At 39.2% G+C, this 19,918-nt stretch overlaps 1 protein-coding gene across 2 annotated transcripts in view; it reads right to left on the bottom strand.

Moving 5' to 3' along the window:
• Positions 1 to 19,591, bottom strand: part of UBE2E3 (ubiquitin conjugating enzyme E2 E3) — a 91,236-nt gene extending 71,645 nt beyond the window's left edge. The window contains exons 1-3 of one of the 2 annotated variants that reach the window (XM_065413213.1): positions 19,528 to 19,591; positions 18,236 to 18,438; positions 15,320 to 15,370 (exon numbers count right to left, since the gene is read on the bottom strand). In XM_065413213.1, coding sequence (XP_065269285.1) covers positions 15,320 to 15,370; positions 18,236 to 18,429 — 245 coding nt within the window. In that variant the 5' untranslated portion in view covers positions 18,430 to 18,438; positions 19,528 to 19,591. Of the gene's footprint in view, positions 1 to 15,319; positions 15,371 to 18,235; positions 18,439 to 19,029; positions 19,226 to 19,527 lie in introns of those variants that run through there. The other variant, XM_065413211.1, reaches the window with a different exon arrangement.
• Between the last annotated feature and the right edge of the window lie 327 nt (positions 19,592 to 19,918).

Genomic DNA, 19,918 nt, shown 5'->3' with positions numbered 1-19,918 from the left:
CCTGTTGTCCTTTTTTATTTTCCAGCCTCAATGTATTTCAATGGTCAGTTCTGCACATAGGTGTTCAATGACAGGTATCACTACCTTCCCAAGAATTCAGCAGCCAAAGAATCTGGCACAACATCCACACTCTGCCTCAGAACTGTGTTCCAGATTGAAAGATTTAATTTGTGTTTGTAGGCTTCTAGCCCACATATTTGTGAAGACAGCCTAGGAAACGTGAGCCAAGTACAAACTGATGCACTGGTGTCTCCATGAGTCTGCAGAAAGTCTGAAAAAAATCACAGATGTGAATTGCTAACACCTTCACTTCAATGTGTTAAATTGGAAACCACAAAGTGGCAGTTTAAATGTCAATTTCACTTGCTTACCATTTAATTGAAACATCCAGGTAAGATGCCTGTCCCGCCCCCACTTCCCCGTCCCCAACTGCTTGCCATGCTTCCCCATGTACCAAAATTTAAACTGTACAAGAGCTTCTGCTTCCCCAAACAACTTCTCTATGTAGTTATGATAGTTTGTCAGTACAAAATCTCCTGCAGAATGTGGGTATGGCATAGAGTAAATCAAATCTAATACCAAGCCATATAAAGTGTACAGATTGCATTAATCATTTACATATTGAAGTAATAAATTTAAAAAACATTTAAATGAAACTTCAGCAGATCTTCCCATCAGCCTCCCTGCAGTGCTATTGTAACCCACACACCTTCTGGGTGTGGTATTCTGTCCCATCTAGTGGCATTGACACCACTTAGGCCTGGGCTACACTAGCGGGGGGGTTCGAACTAAGATACGCAACTTCAGCTACGCTATTCGACTTAGTTCGACTTATCTGGCTCCCACGTCGACTCCGCTTACTCCTCCTGCGGAGGTGGAGTACAGGCGTCGATTCGGGGATCAATTTATCGCGTCTAGACGAGATAAATCGATCCCCGATACATCGAATACTACCCGCCGATCCAGTGGGTAGTATACACGTACCCTTAGAGAGAGAGAGAGATAAAATGAGTCTGCTCTACAGCCTTAGCTAATAGCTGGTTGGCTTTTAGCTGATGTGCTAGAGACTCATGCACTAAGATCCAGAGCTCCCAGGTTCGATCCAGCCAGCTGATGACCAGGATCTGTCAGCATTACACTATAACATGCAGGGACATAGCTGCAGAATTCTGGTCCAACTTATTGCAGAGTACCAGGGACCCACAGACATCACGGGGGGCTCCTCAAATCCAGAGAGTGAAATTAAATATACAAATGTACTTCTCATGAAGGCCTGTACCCAGACATCTAGCAGCAGACCTTTGCGTGCATCACACTGTATGCCACTACCACTTTTATCCACAGGTAAAGACTCATAACAGCATAAAGGAATGGTTGGCAGGGGATTTTGAAAATATTAGGCTTCTAAAATAAAAGCTAGTTTATATGGGATCTACATAACATTCCCCAAAGATTAAAGAACTGACAGAAATGCTGATCCCTCTGTGAAGCCCCTGTATGTAGCTTCTTTATTGCAACATAAATGCAGCAGAAGGAGAAGACTAAAATGTATTTAAAATGTTTTAATTGAAACTGCTACAAAAAGAAAGGGCAAGGTAGATGTATTTTGTATGTTAAAAAGAGTCAGAAAAGTAAATTCTAGTGGTTTATATGCTTTAATACATTTAAAGAACTCTTAATATTGGGAACAGTCTTATATTTGGTAGGCAAAAAGTAAGTAAGGCCCCAATCCTGCAAACTCATACACATGGTTTAATCTTTACACCCTCCAGGATGTTCACACTTTGTGCAGGCATCCACCCATACATATAGGCTTGCAGGATCAAGGTCTAGTTTTACATGTTCCCAGACACAGAAGGTGCAACATGAAAAGAGCCACCCCCACAAAGTTTAGGTCCCAGATTTAATCTATTTTACAACAGTTAGAATCTATTAGGGAATGAATGACCTATTAAAAAACCCTCCATTTTTATTCTTTTGCAAACTTAGAACAATAATTCACTGAGAGCCCAACTTAACTAAGAGATATTGTAATACATCATTAGTATAAAGAATCTTTTGCCATACTATACTGCCTTCAAAGAAAAATATTTTGCAATACAAGAACTCTAACACACACCAGAATACCCCCTTTTTTAATTACTTAACTCCTACCACAGCAGCTTTGAGGTCTTATAGGGATTTTTTCCCAGCATGCTTTGTGGGAGGCTGGCCCTTTATATCTGGCAGAACCAGTCAGCTGCAGGCCTAAAGTGGCCATTTACAACTAGCAACTGCACCTTCCTCTCTGGAGCGGGTAAGACCTTAATTCCTATTATATTTTCTTTTTTATTGCTAAGGAGGCACAGTGTTTGTCAAATGGCAAAAATGACTAGAACTGATAATGATGCTAATCTGGAAAAATTACAAACAATGAAGCATAAACAGACATTTAAAACATTTTAAAGAGAACAACTTCCTTAAAGAATTTTATTCTAAAATTTACTTTTTCCAGAGACTACTTGCTTTATTTGAATTTTGATGTATTTTGTGTTAGCAGTAATACTTTATATGACATTTCTGCTTTTGTATTTCTCATATGTGTAAATGAATCAGTGCTATTTTTTTTTTGCTTTGCTCCCTTTCAGCAATCTGCCTCTTAGATGCAAAATTCAATTACCACACTTGGGGCCAAACCAACAGCTGGTGTTGTTGGATGCAATTCCACAGAGAAACTCTTATGCCAGCAGTGAATTTGGACTCTGGCTTTAAATATTAACCAAATCAGACAGACTATTAGCTAGCGATTTCTGTAGCTGAAATTCACTTTAAAAAAAATCAGTCATGTTACTATTTTATACCCTCAATACTATAAATGCCACATTAAAGATTTGGAGAGAGGAGAGGAGGGTGACACTGGCTACTACAATAACTACCATATATTTCTAAGTACATACTTGGAAGAAAACTACTTTTCTGGCAAAGAGAATTGTTTGTAGTCATGTACTATGTTTGTACTTTAATGTTAAGCTTTCCCTGTAACGTTTACTGCCCAAGAGCTGTTGCCTGCATAGTCTTAGATACTACAGTATTTTTCCTTTCATGTGAGAAATTGTGTGCCCACTCACAAACTGTATTTGGCATATAGCAGGTTGAATTCACCTAAGTTCAGTTTCATGGGAATATAGCATTGGTTACATTTTTCATTGTAGATGGATTCTATTCTACTAACAAAGACCTCATCTTCACTTTTCCTTTAGAAGGAAAATAAAGCTGGAAATCATTCAAGCAAGCCCTCTGTGCACAGAGCTCCAACCACAGAAATCAAAGTGGGTTTTGTGTACAGAGGGTTTGTTGGATTGTGTAATTTGGTATACATATTTTAGCTGCCTCCTGTATACTGCAACCTGTATGAAAGTCTGCATGGAGATGAAGAGAAAAACACTAGCTGATCACCCTTTGCTTAAATAGAAGCTATGCTAATAGCTGCTTCCCAATGAGAAGTGTCAGCAGACAGAAATGTATCTATATCTCCTTTCATATTGCTACTAATTATAATATACTTGTTCAGATTCATTTTTTCTCAAAGCATTTAAAGTCCAAATTCTGTTTAAAATGCAAACAAAAGTAAACATTTTTCCATTTATTATTGTAGATTATAGAGAGGAAAATATCAAACCTGTGCTATAGGTCACCATACAGGAAAGCAGAAAATGAATGGGAAAACTGTTGTATAAACATAGTGGCAGATTAAGTTGTGGCTGGCTTTTTGTTTTAAATCTATCAACATTTTCACCTGGTGGGGAACCTTCTCTGAATTCTTCTGCTTCCCTCCTGTGGGATGATTCTCCATGGGATTCTCCTCACTGAAATTGGAGCTACATTGTCCCCTCTAAGAGATCATCCAGAAACCTGAATAAGGCCCCCATCCTGCAATCTGATCAGGATGGGTGGCCCTTGTGTCCATGCAGAGTCTCACTGATGTCTCAGGGCTTGTCATCTTCACTGCAGGGTGAGCTCAAGATACACCTTGAGTGTTGCCCCTAACTCAGCTCCGGTCCCAAATCTTTAGCTCAAGTTCAGTGGCACTGTAAACTTGAGGTGGCTGGCCCATCAGGAGGTTTGAAGCTCAAGTGCTGCTGGCATTCGAGCTAGTGATGCAGTGGAGACGTATCTACTCCGTGATGCTATCCAATCAATTTTGTGCGTGCAAGGAATGTAGGACTGGACCCTGTCCCTCCCCGCAGCAAAAAAAAAAAAAAAAAAAGGCAAAAAGGAACAGAGGTCAAGATTCCCCAGAAGCAACCTATTTGGTATCTTAAGCTCTTAATGGAGAATGAAGGAATTATTCTGGGGAAGTTCTTTGGCCTGTATTATACAGGAAGTCAGACTAGATGATCACAGTGGTCTCTCCTGGCCTTGGAATCTGTGAAAAGAGATTTGCTGCATGCTGTTCCATTGTGTGATGTAAGGACTAGAAACATGTATTTGAATAATTTTTGAGGTGTTTTTAAAATACAGGACTTAGTATCGTTGCTGAATGATTATGCTACAGATGTGATAATAAATGTTATTATTATAGGAAGGTTCAGAGAGTAACACTTTGTTCCTTTGATGTGCTAATTTAAATCCTAAACTCAATGAAAATATTCTTCACTATCTCTATTTAGAAGATCCTTAAAGAAGGTTTGGTCAGTCTCTACAAGACATAGTATATAATCAAAGAGTGGTTTCAGCTCAGGCCTGAATCAGAAAATAAACTGGGGGCTTGTCTACATGGGGATACTCAGGCAAATTAATCCAAATTAACTAAATGTGTGAATTTAAAGTGGTTTAGTTAAACTGCATTAAACACCTGTGTGGAGGCTTTCATGGGGAGGGATAGCTCAATGGTTTGAGCATTGGCCTGCTAAACCCAGGGTTGTGAGTTCAATCCTTGAGGGGGCCATTTGGGGATTTAGTTGGGGATTGGTCCTGCTTGGAGCACGGGGTTGGACTAGATGACCTCCTGAAATCCCTTCCAACCCTGATATTCTATGAATTGAAGTGGCCTTAAAATAAAGTGAATTATGGCCACTTTTTATTCTGAATGGGAGTGTCTACACAGGGGTTCAATGAAGTTTAACTAAGGCACTTCAAATTCACATCTTCAGTTAATTCAGATTAATTTTCCTAAATGTTCCCATGTACAGAAAGTTTGAAGTGACAGGAAGTGGCAACTCCAACTCTCTGAACTGAGATTCACAGGCAAAACAATCTGATGGAGATGCATTCGGTGTGCTCAGACCTGACCATATATACTGTTTATTAAACAATAAGTGTGAAAGACTGCTGATGTTGATTAATACACAGCTTGGGTGTAAAGTAAACAGGATTAATCAGCATTATCATAGTGTCTGAAGGGCCTTTATGTAAACTATTGAATGAGTATTTGAAAAGCTGATTTTTTTTAAAGCTGAGAACACAATTCTTTAAATTTTACAAATCTTATCAAACAAAATAAAATTAGATAGTTTTAACAGATATATTTTTTATCTGGGACTTTTCTTAGGGTTTCCAGACAGACAGAAGGAGGTCAGTTTTCTTAAACCAGTCCTTGGGGAAGAAGTGTGTGAAATGATTTATGCAGCTCCAGAGTAGATACAAGTTTATCATAAAGAGGATTTTTTTTTTATTTCTTCAGTTTAGATGCTAATATCTATGAAGATTGGCACCAGCTTTATGAAGCCTTTGACTAAATTATAGCTATATTTCAGAGCATATATAAAAGGGAAACTGTGGATGCTGCTTACATAATAAGGGCCCAATCCTGCAAACACTTATGCATCTATTTAGCTTAACAAAGAGAGAGACTGACTTGATTACAGTTAATAAGTACCTACGTGAAGAACAAATATTTAATGAGGGGTAATCAAGCAGAAAATGATATAAAATGATCCAATGGCCGAAAGTTGAAGCTAGGCAAATTCAGACTGGAAATAAGGTGTAAATTTTTAACTGAAAGTAATTAACCATTGGACCAATTTACCAATGGGCATGGTGGATTCTCCATCACTGACAACTTTTAAATCAAGGATGGATGTTCTTCTAAAAGATCTGCTGTAGGAATTATTTTGGGGGAAGTTCTATGGCCTGTGTTAGACAGGTCAGATTAGATCATAATGCTCCCTTCCGGTCTTGGAATCTATAAACTATGAAGCTTTACTTCCATAACTAGTCCTGCTGGCTTTTATATTTCTTCAGTCTATCTTAATTCACTATTTCACTGGGACTACTCATATGAGTGACGTTAATCATGTACAAAACTCTTTGCAGGATCTTGTTCTATACCTTGCAAGGTGCTAAACTAAACACAAAAGTACAGGGGAAAGAATAACTGCTCAGAAAAAGATTTTGGAAAATAGTTGTAGTTACCAAACCTCTGCACAGAAGAAAGGTTAAGTGGAAAAAGACTAGGAAGTTTTTATACTTAATACATACATTCAAGAGAATAATGAATAATTCCTTAACAAAAAACTGTATTGCTGAGAACATGATGTGAGTGGTTCTTACTGCTATATTTTGGAGCCATCTTCCACTCTCCAGTTTATCAAAAATCCATTAAGTAATAACACACTTTTTCTATAGATTACATATTTACTGGTACTCCTTCCTCAGATCCTGATTGTGTTTTACACCTTACTGCTTAAGTACTCCCATTGACTACTCACAAAGTAAGGTAATAGCTGCTCTGCATGAGAAAAGGTAACAGAACCAGGCAGTTAGTACAAATGGGCAAACATATTTGATTTGTGATTGCTGCACTAAATTATATCACTCTTCACTGGTTTAGTCTAATCCTCCAAAATTGCATCCTTGTTATAAGAAAAAAGAACTAAACACAAGAAATTCCTTAATAGAAGTAGTTATTAGAGCTGAATTAAGGTTATCATTAGATAACTATATCTTTAAATGGTTGCAACCCATTGATTTACCTTCTGAAGAGATTAATGATGAAGAAAGTATCTCAGATAGAACTGATAGTCTATCATTAGAGCTGGACCAATGCTACAAGTATTTAAACATTTGTTTGAATAAGAACTGAGTGTGTTTTGTGGAATGTGACCCCTTTCCTTAAACGGTCACATTTACAGGAGCAAAATGTTATTGGTAAGAATGTATCCAGAAATATAGTGTTGGAAATAACGTGCAAATATATATTCACAGACCATATTGAAAGCTTTGCTTCACATCTTTGTTTTTCTAGTGCCCAATTGGTATAGTAATTACACAAAGGGTGTCTTTTTTTTTTTTTTTTTTTTTTTTTTTTTTTATTAAACAGTGGTAAGGAAGTCTTCTTTTTGGATGAAAGGCATTGTATAACTGACATTGTATTCATTTTTGGCTGCTATTTCTTTGCTTTTGTTCCCCCACCACAGAGGATCCCTAACCCCAGCATAGGCATTTTTGTGGATCTTCCCATTACGCATTCTTACATGTCCTAATCAACTCCTCTCTCTACTGGGAGCTGTTTAATGTTACAGTTCAGATTTTAGTGCCAAGTGATATCAAACAATGTAATACATACAAACGTGAAGGCTTTTGCCAATCAGAGGAAATAAACAATATAAATGTAAAATTAAAGGACAGCTACTGTATCTAGAAAGCAGCACGTCTGAGAAGGATGATGAAGGATAATGGGTAATAACTAAATTAGCTTGTAGTGTGAAATCCCCATCAAAAGCCAGTGCTATTGACTCCCTTCTATATTCATACATTCGTATACCTAGGGAAGTACTGGTGCTGCTTTATAGAGTCTTGATGTGCTTGCACCTAGAATACTTGCTCTGCTCTCACCAAGATATGTAGGTAAACTAAAGAAAAGACAAAGTAGAAAAACAAAAATGATACTGGAGGATAAAACACAGGAGGAGAGATGGAGGGAATTAGATTTATTGAGAAACAAGATGACTTGGGGGATCAGATCACAGTCGATAAACAGCTTCAAGATAATACACATGAAGGAAAGGATTTATTCATAGCCTGTGAAGATGGTAGGACAAGCAGGTGAAGTTTTAAGATAAATATCAGGAACATTTTTAGCATTTAGAACCCTACTTGTTTTAGTCAAGGCACCATCACTACTGGTATTTAAGGCTGGTACAGAAGATATTAGTGGAAATGATATAGGGCCTGACCTGAGGTTGAGCAGAAAAGTGGCTTGTAGCCACCTCTGCCCACACACCCCAGTCCTAGGAGACTACCAACAGCTCTAAGGGGCCACTACAGCTGCCAACCATCAGCAGGGGTTAGGGGACCCTGGCAATGTCCCCCTAAGCCAAAAGTCAGAAGGAGGGCTGGTGGTGGTAGCATTGTGCTAACAGATCAGGAATGGATTCTACTGAAAAATGCACTGAGGGGATCAAACCCAAACAGTGTATTACCCTACTGTGGGCGGATCTTACTTTTCACAGATACCTTTTGTACTTTGACAACACTTGTATAACCTGTAATACCAGTAAGGTCCCATTGAACTGAGTGGCATAGAGCCACAATGGCACACAAGAAGCATTCCTCTGTAAAGCTCCATAAGAATTTCTGGTAGATCTCAGTCTCTCCCAGAGCTGAGCCCTCTGATAAGGGCAGAACAGAATTACCCTGGGGCCAGCATGCCGCTCCCTTCTGATCACACAATTCAGGATGGGATGCACTCATTGGCTCACCAAATGGACTCCTTAGTAGTAAACTGGCAAGTTTTAAAGCCCTAACAGAGGGACAAAGGGTGCCTGAGAACTAAGCAGTGGTACTGAAATATTGAAAGTACCTACTAGCCAAAAGCTGAAATACTTGGAAAAACCAGAGTCCTGCTGCACTGTACTGCAATGCATGCTACAGTACGACCATTACATAAGGTAATATAACAAAACCCAAGTCTCTTGTTACTAATTGTATAGGTTTCAGAGTAGCAGCCGTGTTAGTCTGTATCCGCAAAAAGAACAGGAGTACTTGTGGCACCTTAGAGACTAACAAATTTATTAGAGCATAAGCTTTCATGGGCTACAGCCCACTTCTTCGGATGCAAGAAGTGGGCTGCAGCCCACGAAAGCTTATGCTCTAATAAATTTGTTAGTCTCTAAGGTGCCACAAGTACTCCTGTTCTTTTTACTAATTGTATAGTATGGGCCAAAGGCAGTCTTTGGCATGCAGCTCCCCTGTTTATAGACACATGATAAACTGTAAACTGAATAGGCTGCCGTTATTTTAATGTAGACACACCGATGTTCACAGGTACAAATTACATATCACTCAAATCAACCAGATGAAGGCAGAGACCATATGTAAATTTCCTTCGCAAAAATCCTTCATGTTTTAAAATATGAAGTTTATAAACTAATTGAAAGCTAATTATACAAGCAACATAACTGAAAATCTGCGTGGAAGAGCTTATTTCAAGGGACGTATGAGTAATGAAGTAATCATAAAATGAAGGTAACTAAGGAAAAGCTTTATTTAAAAACAAAGCTTGGGAAAACCTCAAAGCAATTCTGTACACTGATAATTTAAAATGAACGGCTCACAAATGATGAATTTTGTTGCGAGTTTAAGCAGGGCTAAGGGCAGCTTTTGTTGCAGTCTATCACCGTTCTTGTATCAAGAAACTGTTATTGGAAAAATCTGTTTGTATCTATGATGAGTAGGAATTTTCCCTGGGATGTCCAACAGCTTTTACAAACTCAGACCTTTTATTTAAATTTCTAGACCGACCTATTGTTGCAAAGAAAATCCTCCAAATCTGAAGTGTATTAACCATTGCTGTGCTGTCTTCCCAAGCTTGCAGAAAGACAACTCCAGTGCTGCTGCTGCTACTTAGGCTAGGTATACACTGCAGCGGGGGTCCGACCTAAGATACGCAACTTCAGCTACGTGAATACCGTAGCTGAAGTTGCGTATTTTAGGTCGGCTTACCTAGCGGTGAGGACGCGGGAAAGTCTACCGCTGCCGCCGACTCCGCTGCCGCCTCCTGCCGAGGTGGATTTCCGGAGTCGACGGCAGAGCGATCAGGGATCGATTTTACCGCGTCTTCACTAGATGCGGTAAGTCGATCCCCGATAAACCGATTGCTACCCGCCGGATCGGCGGGTAGTGAAGACAAAGCCTTAGAGCTTTCCCAAGCTGCTGAGTGAAAACTGTTGGCACTCAGAAAAATGTGGACATCAGTGAAACAGAAAAATTTTATTCTGCTACTGCTTGGGAAGCCTGTAACATGGACACCAGAGCTATTCATTGAGGTGGAAAATCGAGGTTGCAGAGGATAGCAGACCCACTATCCATCTTCCTCAGGCTCAGCCAACACATTTAGGGAAATGTACAGGGGCAGAGCTCCCCCCACCTCACACCCACTTTTGCAGCAGCACTGTGAGACCAGATACAGAAGGAAAATGTTCCTACTCCTTTTCAGCAGCCTGAGAGATGAGGTTTCAGATTTAGTCTGTTGTCTAATAGCCAGAGGCCGATATAAAAGATGGAGCCTTCGGCAGATTACAAGGATAGCATCTTGGTGAGACTTTTCCAACAACTGGGAAGGGAGGAGTTGACTGTCTGATTTGGGCATTGTTCTTGGACACTTCCATTTGCAGTCTTTGCCTAGTACGTTTAGGCCTATAGCTATCAGGCGTCTGATAAAATTTCTAAGCATTGGGTGTGAGCACTATGCTAGAAAAGCAGTGCAGAGTTCTGAGACTATGGCTTGGTCTACCTGTTTAAGTTGCACCTGTTTAAATTCAAGCTGTTTTTAAACCCAATTAGTTACACTAGGGCAAGCCCTGTGGTGAACAGACTTGTTTTCTGTTCCCAGTCAACTGAAGCTAAACCAAAAAAAAAACACCCACTATTAAACTGAAATAAATGTGGCAACATAGGCCTTGTGTAACGCCAACAGACCCCAGTAGCTAGCAGGCGGGATCAAACCTGGGACCTCTGAAGCTGAGTGCATGAGATTCTACCGCTAGCTAATGCTGTAGCAGACTCAATCTCTAGCTGGGCTAGGTGCCACTAAAGGAGGACAGAGCGCCACACCAAGCAGGCATGGGTTACACTTGCACCAGTATAACTAAATCTGTTTAAATTCAGATGTTAAGTTAAACTGGTGCAACTTTCTTCCATAGACAAGCCCTGATTAATTTTGGAATGTAAAGCAGGAGAAGAAAAGAAACAGGAAATGTGCACTCCAGCTATTCTGGACCAGCAGAGCAGCTCATCAGCAATCGTGGGAAGTTGCTGAAATTTACGGAATCATAGGAACTGCTCTAAGTTGTGCTAATGAACAGCAAGAATCCAGAAACGACAACAATGACACAAAGCCAGCCTTCCCCCATTCCCTTTCAGCTGCAGCTTCTGAGCTGCACATCTCAGAATTGCAGCCTTAACCAAGGAGTGGTGACTTCCATTCCAGAACAGCTTTGTGCTACGCACTAAACAGTTATTCCAGACATGCGTCAAACCTATCAGAGAATCTCAGCAGCATGGATTTACAATGTATTATGTGAAAAAGAGCCTTGTAATACTATTCTGAACATGTATAAAGGTGAGATTTGGCACACTTCCATACCTTGAAGCATGTTTGAGCATTTGGCCATGGTTTGAAATAGAGCTGCCTAGATGCAATGGGGTAAGAAGGGCCTTTTTTAGCCTTGCTTTATAGTGTGAAATACACAAAAGCCATTAAATACAACACACTGCATCAAACAGTTAAGCCAACAAAAGCAAGAAAAATTTGGCATTAAGGTTTTCTGTCTTCAATCTATCTCTGTGTCCTAGTATTACAGTATATCTTGGAATCACTCATCTAAGACTCCTGTCTTTAGACACAAGAGCGGTCTTAAGGATGAAGTGGCACTTAATTTCCTTGTGTTTGTTGTTTAAATCTGAATCTTTATTTTACCATAGATTTCTGGGGCCCTATCATGCCATCATTGCACTTGGGGAAATCTTACTGAAGTCAGAGAAGTTCAGAGTGTGACATGATTTAGCAGGGTACAGCCTTTACCAAGTACACCTCTACCTCGATATAACACTGTCCTTGGGAGCCAAAAAAATCTTACCACATTATAGGTGAAACCGCGTTATATTGAACTTGCTTTGATCCACCGGAGTGCGCAGCCCCGCCCCCCCGGAGCACTGCTTTACCGTGTTGTATCCGAATTCGTGTTATATCGGGTTGCGTTATATCGAGGTAGCGGTGTACCTTAAAGAGAAACCAAAGGGCAACCCTGAGCACTCAAGCAATGTGGATCTCACGTAGGACTTTAGCATGTTTACAAAACAGATGCTATAGATGTGGCTGTGGGAAGGTTTAATCAGCCAGGGGAAATCCACACTTTTCTTGTTCGTGAATTGAGGTCTACCCACCAGTCAGACATGAGTCTAGCTACAAAGGGTTAGTTTTCTTAAGCTTTTTCTTTTAATTTGTAATTTCAGTGCATTTCATATTTTGTACTTAAGTAACTTTTTTACCCAATGCTACAAATGGAACAAAAGTGTATTCTGGTTTGTGTTAAATCAGACAGACGTATGCACGTCAGTGGCTGATGTGCTAATACCTAAAGCCATCATCCTGACTGTAACCCTGTACTGCTGACAGAGCTGTAACAAATGGATAAATTTAGGCCAGATAAATGCAGACCAGATTTACTTGCTGAGACCCTCAAGTGTCTGCTGAACATTGAATATTCATCAGCTAATACAATTACACTTAACACGAGTTACATTTTTTAAATGGCATAGAAAACAGTTTGTACAGTACTATGCTCATAGTTATTGAGCAGCAACTAAACATTATTCCATGATGTATTATCCCCAACAGTTTTTTTACCAAAATTGTTAATACATTACACAAAATACATTACACAATGGATAAATATCAATCAACCCTTGTACTGCATCCTGTTAAACACTAATACTTTTTTCTTTCATGTAGTACTATCACCTTATTAGAACTAAGGAATTTTAGAAATCTAATTTATTTTTACCATTTCTGCTTGTACAGTGAGTCATTTTTGTTACCATTCAATTTTGTATTACGTGCTGCCATAATCCTGCAACATTATGGTTGCAAATAAGACAGGCACATTTATAGTCATATTGAAAAAAACACTCTTCATTAACATTAAGAAACATCTTCTGGACATTTGTAATGAATAGCAAAGCTCTCTAACTTTTTAAACACACATACAATCTATATTATGAGCCTAAAACTAACTGACATTGTTTTTTTCCCCCCATCTCCAAGAAATTATATTTCCCTCAAATATGCAAGGGGTGATATAGCATTTTGTTGCTTATTGCACGCAGAGCAATTAAGGTATATCATGCACATGCTGTGTCAGTTTGTGCTGCCAAATTTGTACTATAAGAAGGTATATGATGTCTTCCGCTTCACTGTTCTACATGCAACAAAATGCTGCATTCATTTCCTAATAGAAAAGCTTTTTGTGAAGGGGAAAAGAAAAAAAAAACTGTTTTAAGTTCCAATCCATGGTACTCCTGGAGTCAATGGAATTCTCTCTCCAAATTGTTCATCCCAAAAATCTGACTTGTCTCCAGAGTGATGCCAATGTCTTTTTCACATTTATTGCTGATCTTACACAAGGTGGAAGGTACATGCCAAACAGTTGCACTGAGGAAAATGGTGCAATTTCTCTTTAAATATAATACGTATGAGACACATAGGAACAGAATTATAGATTTCTTCACTGGCCAAAAATATTTTTTCCGCGCACTCTCAGAGAAATTCAAATAATTTTAGACTTTTTTGTTTATTTTTTCCCTAGTTCTTAACAATGGTCCCCGTGCTTTGGTTGGTCATGTCTACCCTGAAGACTTTATCTATGTATGTAGATATACTTAAACTGATACCAGAGGAGCAAATTTTCCCAGAGGCTAAATATGCTCCTATCAGATGTTACAGCAGAGGGTAACTATCTCCTTCTGAAAGTCAGTTGTAACGTAATGTGCCCAAAATGGGTAAAGAGCAACACACGCTTTGAAATTAAAAGGTGACGTACCTCTGGCTTATTTCCTTGTAATACCCTTTCCCCCATACCATGCCACCTTTTGGTCTCTGATAGCACCAACATGAAGGGGATGTAGAACTGGAGACCCATACTGCTTTGATCAGGGAAGACAGTGACCATACATACATATACATCATACTATTACAGGGTGTCCATGGCATGGACCTCTCCAGATAAGATACCCTGACCGTAAGAGTCAAATAAAAGAACAAAGTTGTGATAAATCCCAGTCATCCAGATAAAAATATGAAAAAATACATCTTTACTGAGTTGTAAAAACTCCTTTTACCAAAGCCTTCCAACTACTCAATATTCCAAAAAAGCAAAATAAAACTCCAGAACATTTTCAGTATTCTCACATATGAACAATGCTGGCATTGCACAGTATCTGTTAAACTAAGTACACTTTATGCACAGACAGCCTGCTGAAATATGTATAATAGAAAGGTAACATTAAATTAGGTATCTTATTTAAACCTAAGAAGATTTATTATAGATTTCAACATTGGATGCTTACAGTCAACATGAAATCTTCTTAAAATAAATATGCATCACAGCTGATAATTTTCCAGCAAGTTTTAAAGATAAAAAGTTAGTTTAGTCAATTGTTACCGTTTAAGTTTCTTACGGATTGTGCACCACACTAGTCTTAATTTTCTTTAAGACTGCATAAGTCACTTATCTCTTATACACTCTAATTTCATTTTCTAAAACTACCAACAATCTCCCACTCCACTGGGGAATTTCCTTAAAATACCATCTATCAAGACAATACAATCTCTGGCTAACAGACAGAAACTTTAAATGTAATACTTCAGCTTTACTCTAAACCACTTCACTGTAATAAGATGAAAACTGTAAAAAAAAAATCTCACACAGTTATTTATCTAAATTTTAGAGCATTGTAGCATCACTTTCATATATCTCAGCATGCAAAAGGTAAGTTAAAATTGTGTACAAGCACTAACTTCAAAGCTTCAGTACATTTGGAAGTTTATATAACACTGACTTTAAAATACACAATGAACCTCTACAGAAAAATCTACTGAACAAACTCTACCATTCATATCAATCTCAATGAGACAACTACTACATGTACTTAAAAATCCAAACTTTGTGATACATTATCAAATGTTCCCAGACAATTGTTCAATTTACCTTACACAATGTTTGTATTATAGTTGTCCACTTACAAACATTAAAGAACTGCTTGTCTGTTCTGCTGAGCAAACATCTCTACCCATTTTAATTTCCTATCACTGTCCACAATTTAAAAAGTTGTTACATACCTGCAGTTAGGAGGAGGATCAAGGGTTATTTCAGCTAGCTCCTTCTGAATTCTGTGGGTGAAATGAGAACAGACACAAAGCATTTGAGATAGTCTATAGAATAAATCAGGAATTACACTGCCCTCTACCACCATGCAGTTAAATGCAAGATTGGCTGTGCCTTCAGTAATGCTAACATGGCTGCTTCCTCTTTGTTCTCAGAGGCATAACCCAAATCCCATAACAGAGAAACTTTGCAGCTTTTTTCTTACTTGATACAGTAAATGAACAGAACATTTTCACCTGATATAGGTAGAAATATCCCACAAGTACTCATAAAAGTAACTATTATCCATATCTAAATGCTTTTTACCAGAGAGATTTTCTTTTCAAGCTTATATGCAAATGAGGGAAGGGGGGGGGGGGACTATACAAGCATATTTGACAATGACTTTAAACCAGTGTAACAGAGCTGTAACTGAGACTGAATTAACAAGCTATATTGTGAACAAATACATGTTTTTGACAATATTTTACATGCTACTTCATACAGTATTTAAATAGTGACTCTAAAAATTTCCCAAGCTGCTTTTATTACTGGAATAATTCTTGGAGAATCAACTTTGCTTCTGTACACACCTTTTGGTACATCTCCTCCCCCAAGACAATACAGTATTTTTGCTGTTTTTATATAATATTAGTAAAATAAATCATTATCTTAATCAGAAATAATCCATGATAGTCACTGTCTCCTTTGATAGTACACCTCTACCCCGATATTACGCGACCTGACATAACACGAATTCAGATATAACACGGTAAAGCAGCGCTGGGGGGGGGGGGCGGGGCTGCGCACTCTGGTGGATCAAAGCAAGTTCGATATAACACGGTTTCACCTATAACGCGGTAAGATTTTTTTGCCTTCTGAGGACAGCGTTATATTGGGGTAGAGGTGTAGTTATAGAAGTGTTAATAATATCCAGAATATTTTCTAAACTTTTTGCCAATTAAACAAGTTATCCAGAAAAATACTCCTGGTTTAAAAGGTGTGTATTAAATTACTTCTAAGACTAAAGAAATTTTGTTTCTTGCTGCTAATTGTCTGTAAAACAAGAGATACTTACTTTTTAGAAAAGAAGGCCCATAAAATAAGATTGAACAGCTGTCAGTATGCTAATGTTTCCAATTTAAATGAGATCAACAGAACCTGATCCTGAAAGACCTTTCAGGAATAGTCCCATTAAGTTCAATTAGATGACTCAGAACTACTCAAGATATGTGGAATCAGACCCCATCATGATTAAGGAAAGTAAAGTTGCACGGAAAAATTCAGTGGTGAGATTTTCTGTACAATACATCTCAAGCTTTTCAAAAGGGCTGGCAAAAGCATTATCTTAAACATATTATACTACAAGTTATAAAAACAATCAAATACATTAGCTTCTTTACTGAGAGTATGTTCACATGACAAATGGTACAGCTGTAGTGTGTCAAGCAACGTTGCTGTAGTAGTGTACACGCTTACTACAGCGACAAAAGGGGGTTTTCTGTCACTTATAGTAAATCCATCCCTTCAAGAGGACATAGCTAGGTCGATGGATTTCTCCCACCTACCTACCTGCATCTACAGTGGGGGTTAGGTCGACCTAATTATGTCACATGGTACGAAATTTTTCACAGCCTGGCCCCTGAGCAATGTAGCTAGGTTGACCTCAGTTTCAAGTGTAGACCAGGCCTGATTTAAAGTATCTACCTTAGCTATTACTATTTTAGACCTCTATTTCTTTACAAGTACAAAAATCAGTGGAAAATACAGGTAGTATTCTACTTATGGCTAACACTTTAACGTTTCAAGGAATATTTACTAAAGTGGAATATAAAACTCCTGAGATCTTTATGAAAGGTTGAGCTATAGTGTCCATGCTGAATAAGCAAAGCACAAAGTTGTTCAATAGAGAACTGACTCTAAAATTAAAAAATCCTTTTCCCACTGTTACTCTTCAGATCTATTTGCTATTGGCCATAATATAATATGTATTCCTAAGGAAAAGTGAATTTAAGGGAAAGGATTAATAAATTGTGTCTTATCTCAAAAGACCACAGCAGATCAAGGGATTTAAAGTCTGCCTGTTTCACATGTCTGAAGTTAAAGAAAATGATCAGTGTGCACTTACTGAAAGCCAGTCTGACAGAAATTTTATATGTAAATACAGATATTTATCAAATAGACTACAAGAGGTTTGTGACGTTTTTGACACTTAAAGGTAGAGGCTATATATTAATCTCCAGAGTCTGATTCTGCAGGCCCTATTAAGACAAATGTCCTACTGAAGTTGGTAGTTTTTCCAAAGGAAGAACTACAGAATAACACATTATATTAGGTTACTGTGTATAAAGGATATACTGTATGTTGGCATGAAAAGGAAGTTATAAGTACAATCCTAAAACCATCTATTTTTGTGCCAGTTAAGTTTTTGTAAATATTTTTATATTCAATAGCACTGATTGTCAACAGTACACACAATCTATTGAAATACACCAGAAGGATGGTACTCTACACAAATAAAGGAAGAAAGGCTAAGCCTTTGAACTCAGGTGAAAAAGATGTTTATAGTTCTCATACTTCTTGCAAGGATAAAATTCATGTTAGCGAATAAAAGCTTTTAGAAGCCAGTATTTTAATTTTTAAAGTTATAAAGTTCTTAAGTGTCTCTTCCAAAGAAATGTGACAAGTTTATTTAATGGTTAGCTTACTAACCGTCGCATTATTGAAGCTATTGATTGACAGCCACCTAACTCAAAAAAGTTTGTAATTCAGTAAATGACTCCCTAATACAGCTTTGCAAGAATCCGTCTGTCTTAAAAATGCAGTGCAAATATTATAGCTCAAAAAATACAGTGATAGAATGTTTAACAATCACTTCTTATAGTCATTACCTTTTAGCACTAGTGGATAGCTTAGCAGTAGTTTTGCTGGATAGTTTGGTATTTTTCTTCTGTTGGGTTGCAGAAGGTTTTCTTTCTTCTTGCTCTTCAGGTTCTGGTGCTGGTGGGTCCCTCTGATCTGCATCTGAACTACCACTGCTGGTACTTGGACTTTCATCATCTGACCTTTGCCTGTCACTGGACATCGTGGTGAACTTTTGGGGGAGGAAAAGAGAGGGGAGGGGAAAAAAGCAGAGTTCACTTTAGGTTGCAGTTTGACAGTTAAAGTAATATTTACACTTTTTTTTAATATTGACATCTCCAGTTTTTTTTAAAGCCCACTCACATTTTTTTCATACTTTAGACAACATATCAATTGTCTACTTTGTTCAAAGCCCAGACAGGGATTTTAGCAGGGTCCTTCAGGCAATGAACATTAATAACTTATGACACATTGTAAGTAACAGACCTCGCTGACAATGTTTTTTAAAAAGTCATTAATACCCTGTAAATATTTACACTGGAGTAGAGTATTTTATTGGGTCCAAGCAGCCAGATTACCCCCTCTCTCTGAGACAATATATTGCCAATAACACTCCGGCCGATTTCAGATTGAAATTTACACTCACTCTGTCTCTTTGTATTTAAAGGGCGTGAGGAGGAGGAGTGATTTTTTTTTTTAAACACTATACATTTAAAACAACTCAGAAAGCAGAAGCCTCGGTTATTTACATGGCCAGCAGCAAGAATTGCATTTGGCCACCACAAAGCTCCTGGAGGGGGAAGAAGCTTAATTAAAACTGCACCTTCTGCAAAGCTTTCAACGCCACAGATTCTTGATCAGTTTCTACAAAACAGACCGACATTTTTAGGGGGGGAAATTATATAGATGCACGCGGAAGGCACCCAAATTGGAGGGGGGGGGGGTGCTGAAAAAGAAAATGAAGCTCCTAGTAGGAAATTGCAGCAGGGTTGAAATGCAGCTTTGCACACACACTCGCCCTCTTCTCTCCCCCCCCCCTCCCCCGGCTTTGTGGGGAGAGATCGAGCTCCCAGCGAGGAGGGTACGGAGGGGTTGTTATGGTAGGAGGCTCTCCAGGATCAGCATGGTGTGTGTGCACCAAGTGAGGCGTGAACTCAGTCCCGGCTCCTCTCTCTCCCGGCCACCGACAGGCAGCAAGCGCTGAAAACAAGAACAAAGCTCCCTCTACCAACCTCCCCCCCCGCGCCGCCTCCTTCTCCTCCTCCCCCCACCAAGCTCGCCCAGGCTCCTGCTGCAGCCACCTAACCCGCTTCTCCTTTACCTTCGCAGGCGTCCTGTCCCGGTGTTAGGTCGGAGGGGAGGGATGGAGGGGGGGAGGGAAGGGGATACAGTATCGGTGGAGGGGCTGGAGGAAGCCGGGGGGATATAAAGCAGCAGAGGAGGCTCTGTGGCCGGGCAGTGTGGAACATTGAGAGTCGGAGCAGGGGGGAGAGACGGGGGGAGGTTGCAGTGCGGCTCGGTGGCCGGAGGGTGGCGCTGGCGTGCCCCCTTTTTGCAAAGCGGGCTCCCGCGGCGGGGCAGGGGGTAAGAGGGGAGAGAGAGAAGGCGATCTTCCCCTCGGGGGAAGGAGGCCGGATGGAACGGGGAAGAGCCGAGCGTTCTATCGCCTCCGCCCCCTTGTGTCGCTACGTTCGGATTCAGAATGTTGCAGT

Source organism: Emys orbicularis, chromosome 11 (assembly GCF_028017835.1).
Source record: "Emys orbicularis isolate rEmyOrb1 chromosome 11, rEmyOrb1.hap1, whole genome shotgun sequence".
Classification (NCBI taxonomy): domain Eukaryota; kingdom Metazoa; phylum Chordata; order Testudines; family Emydidae; genus Emys; species Emys orbicularis.
This window is presented reverse-complemented; position numbering and strand designations above follow the sequence as displayed.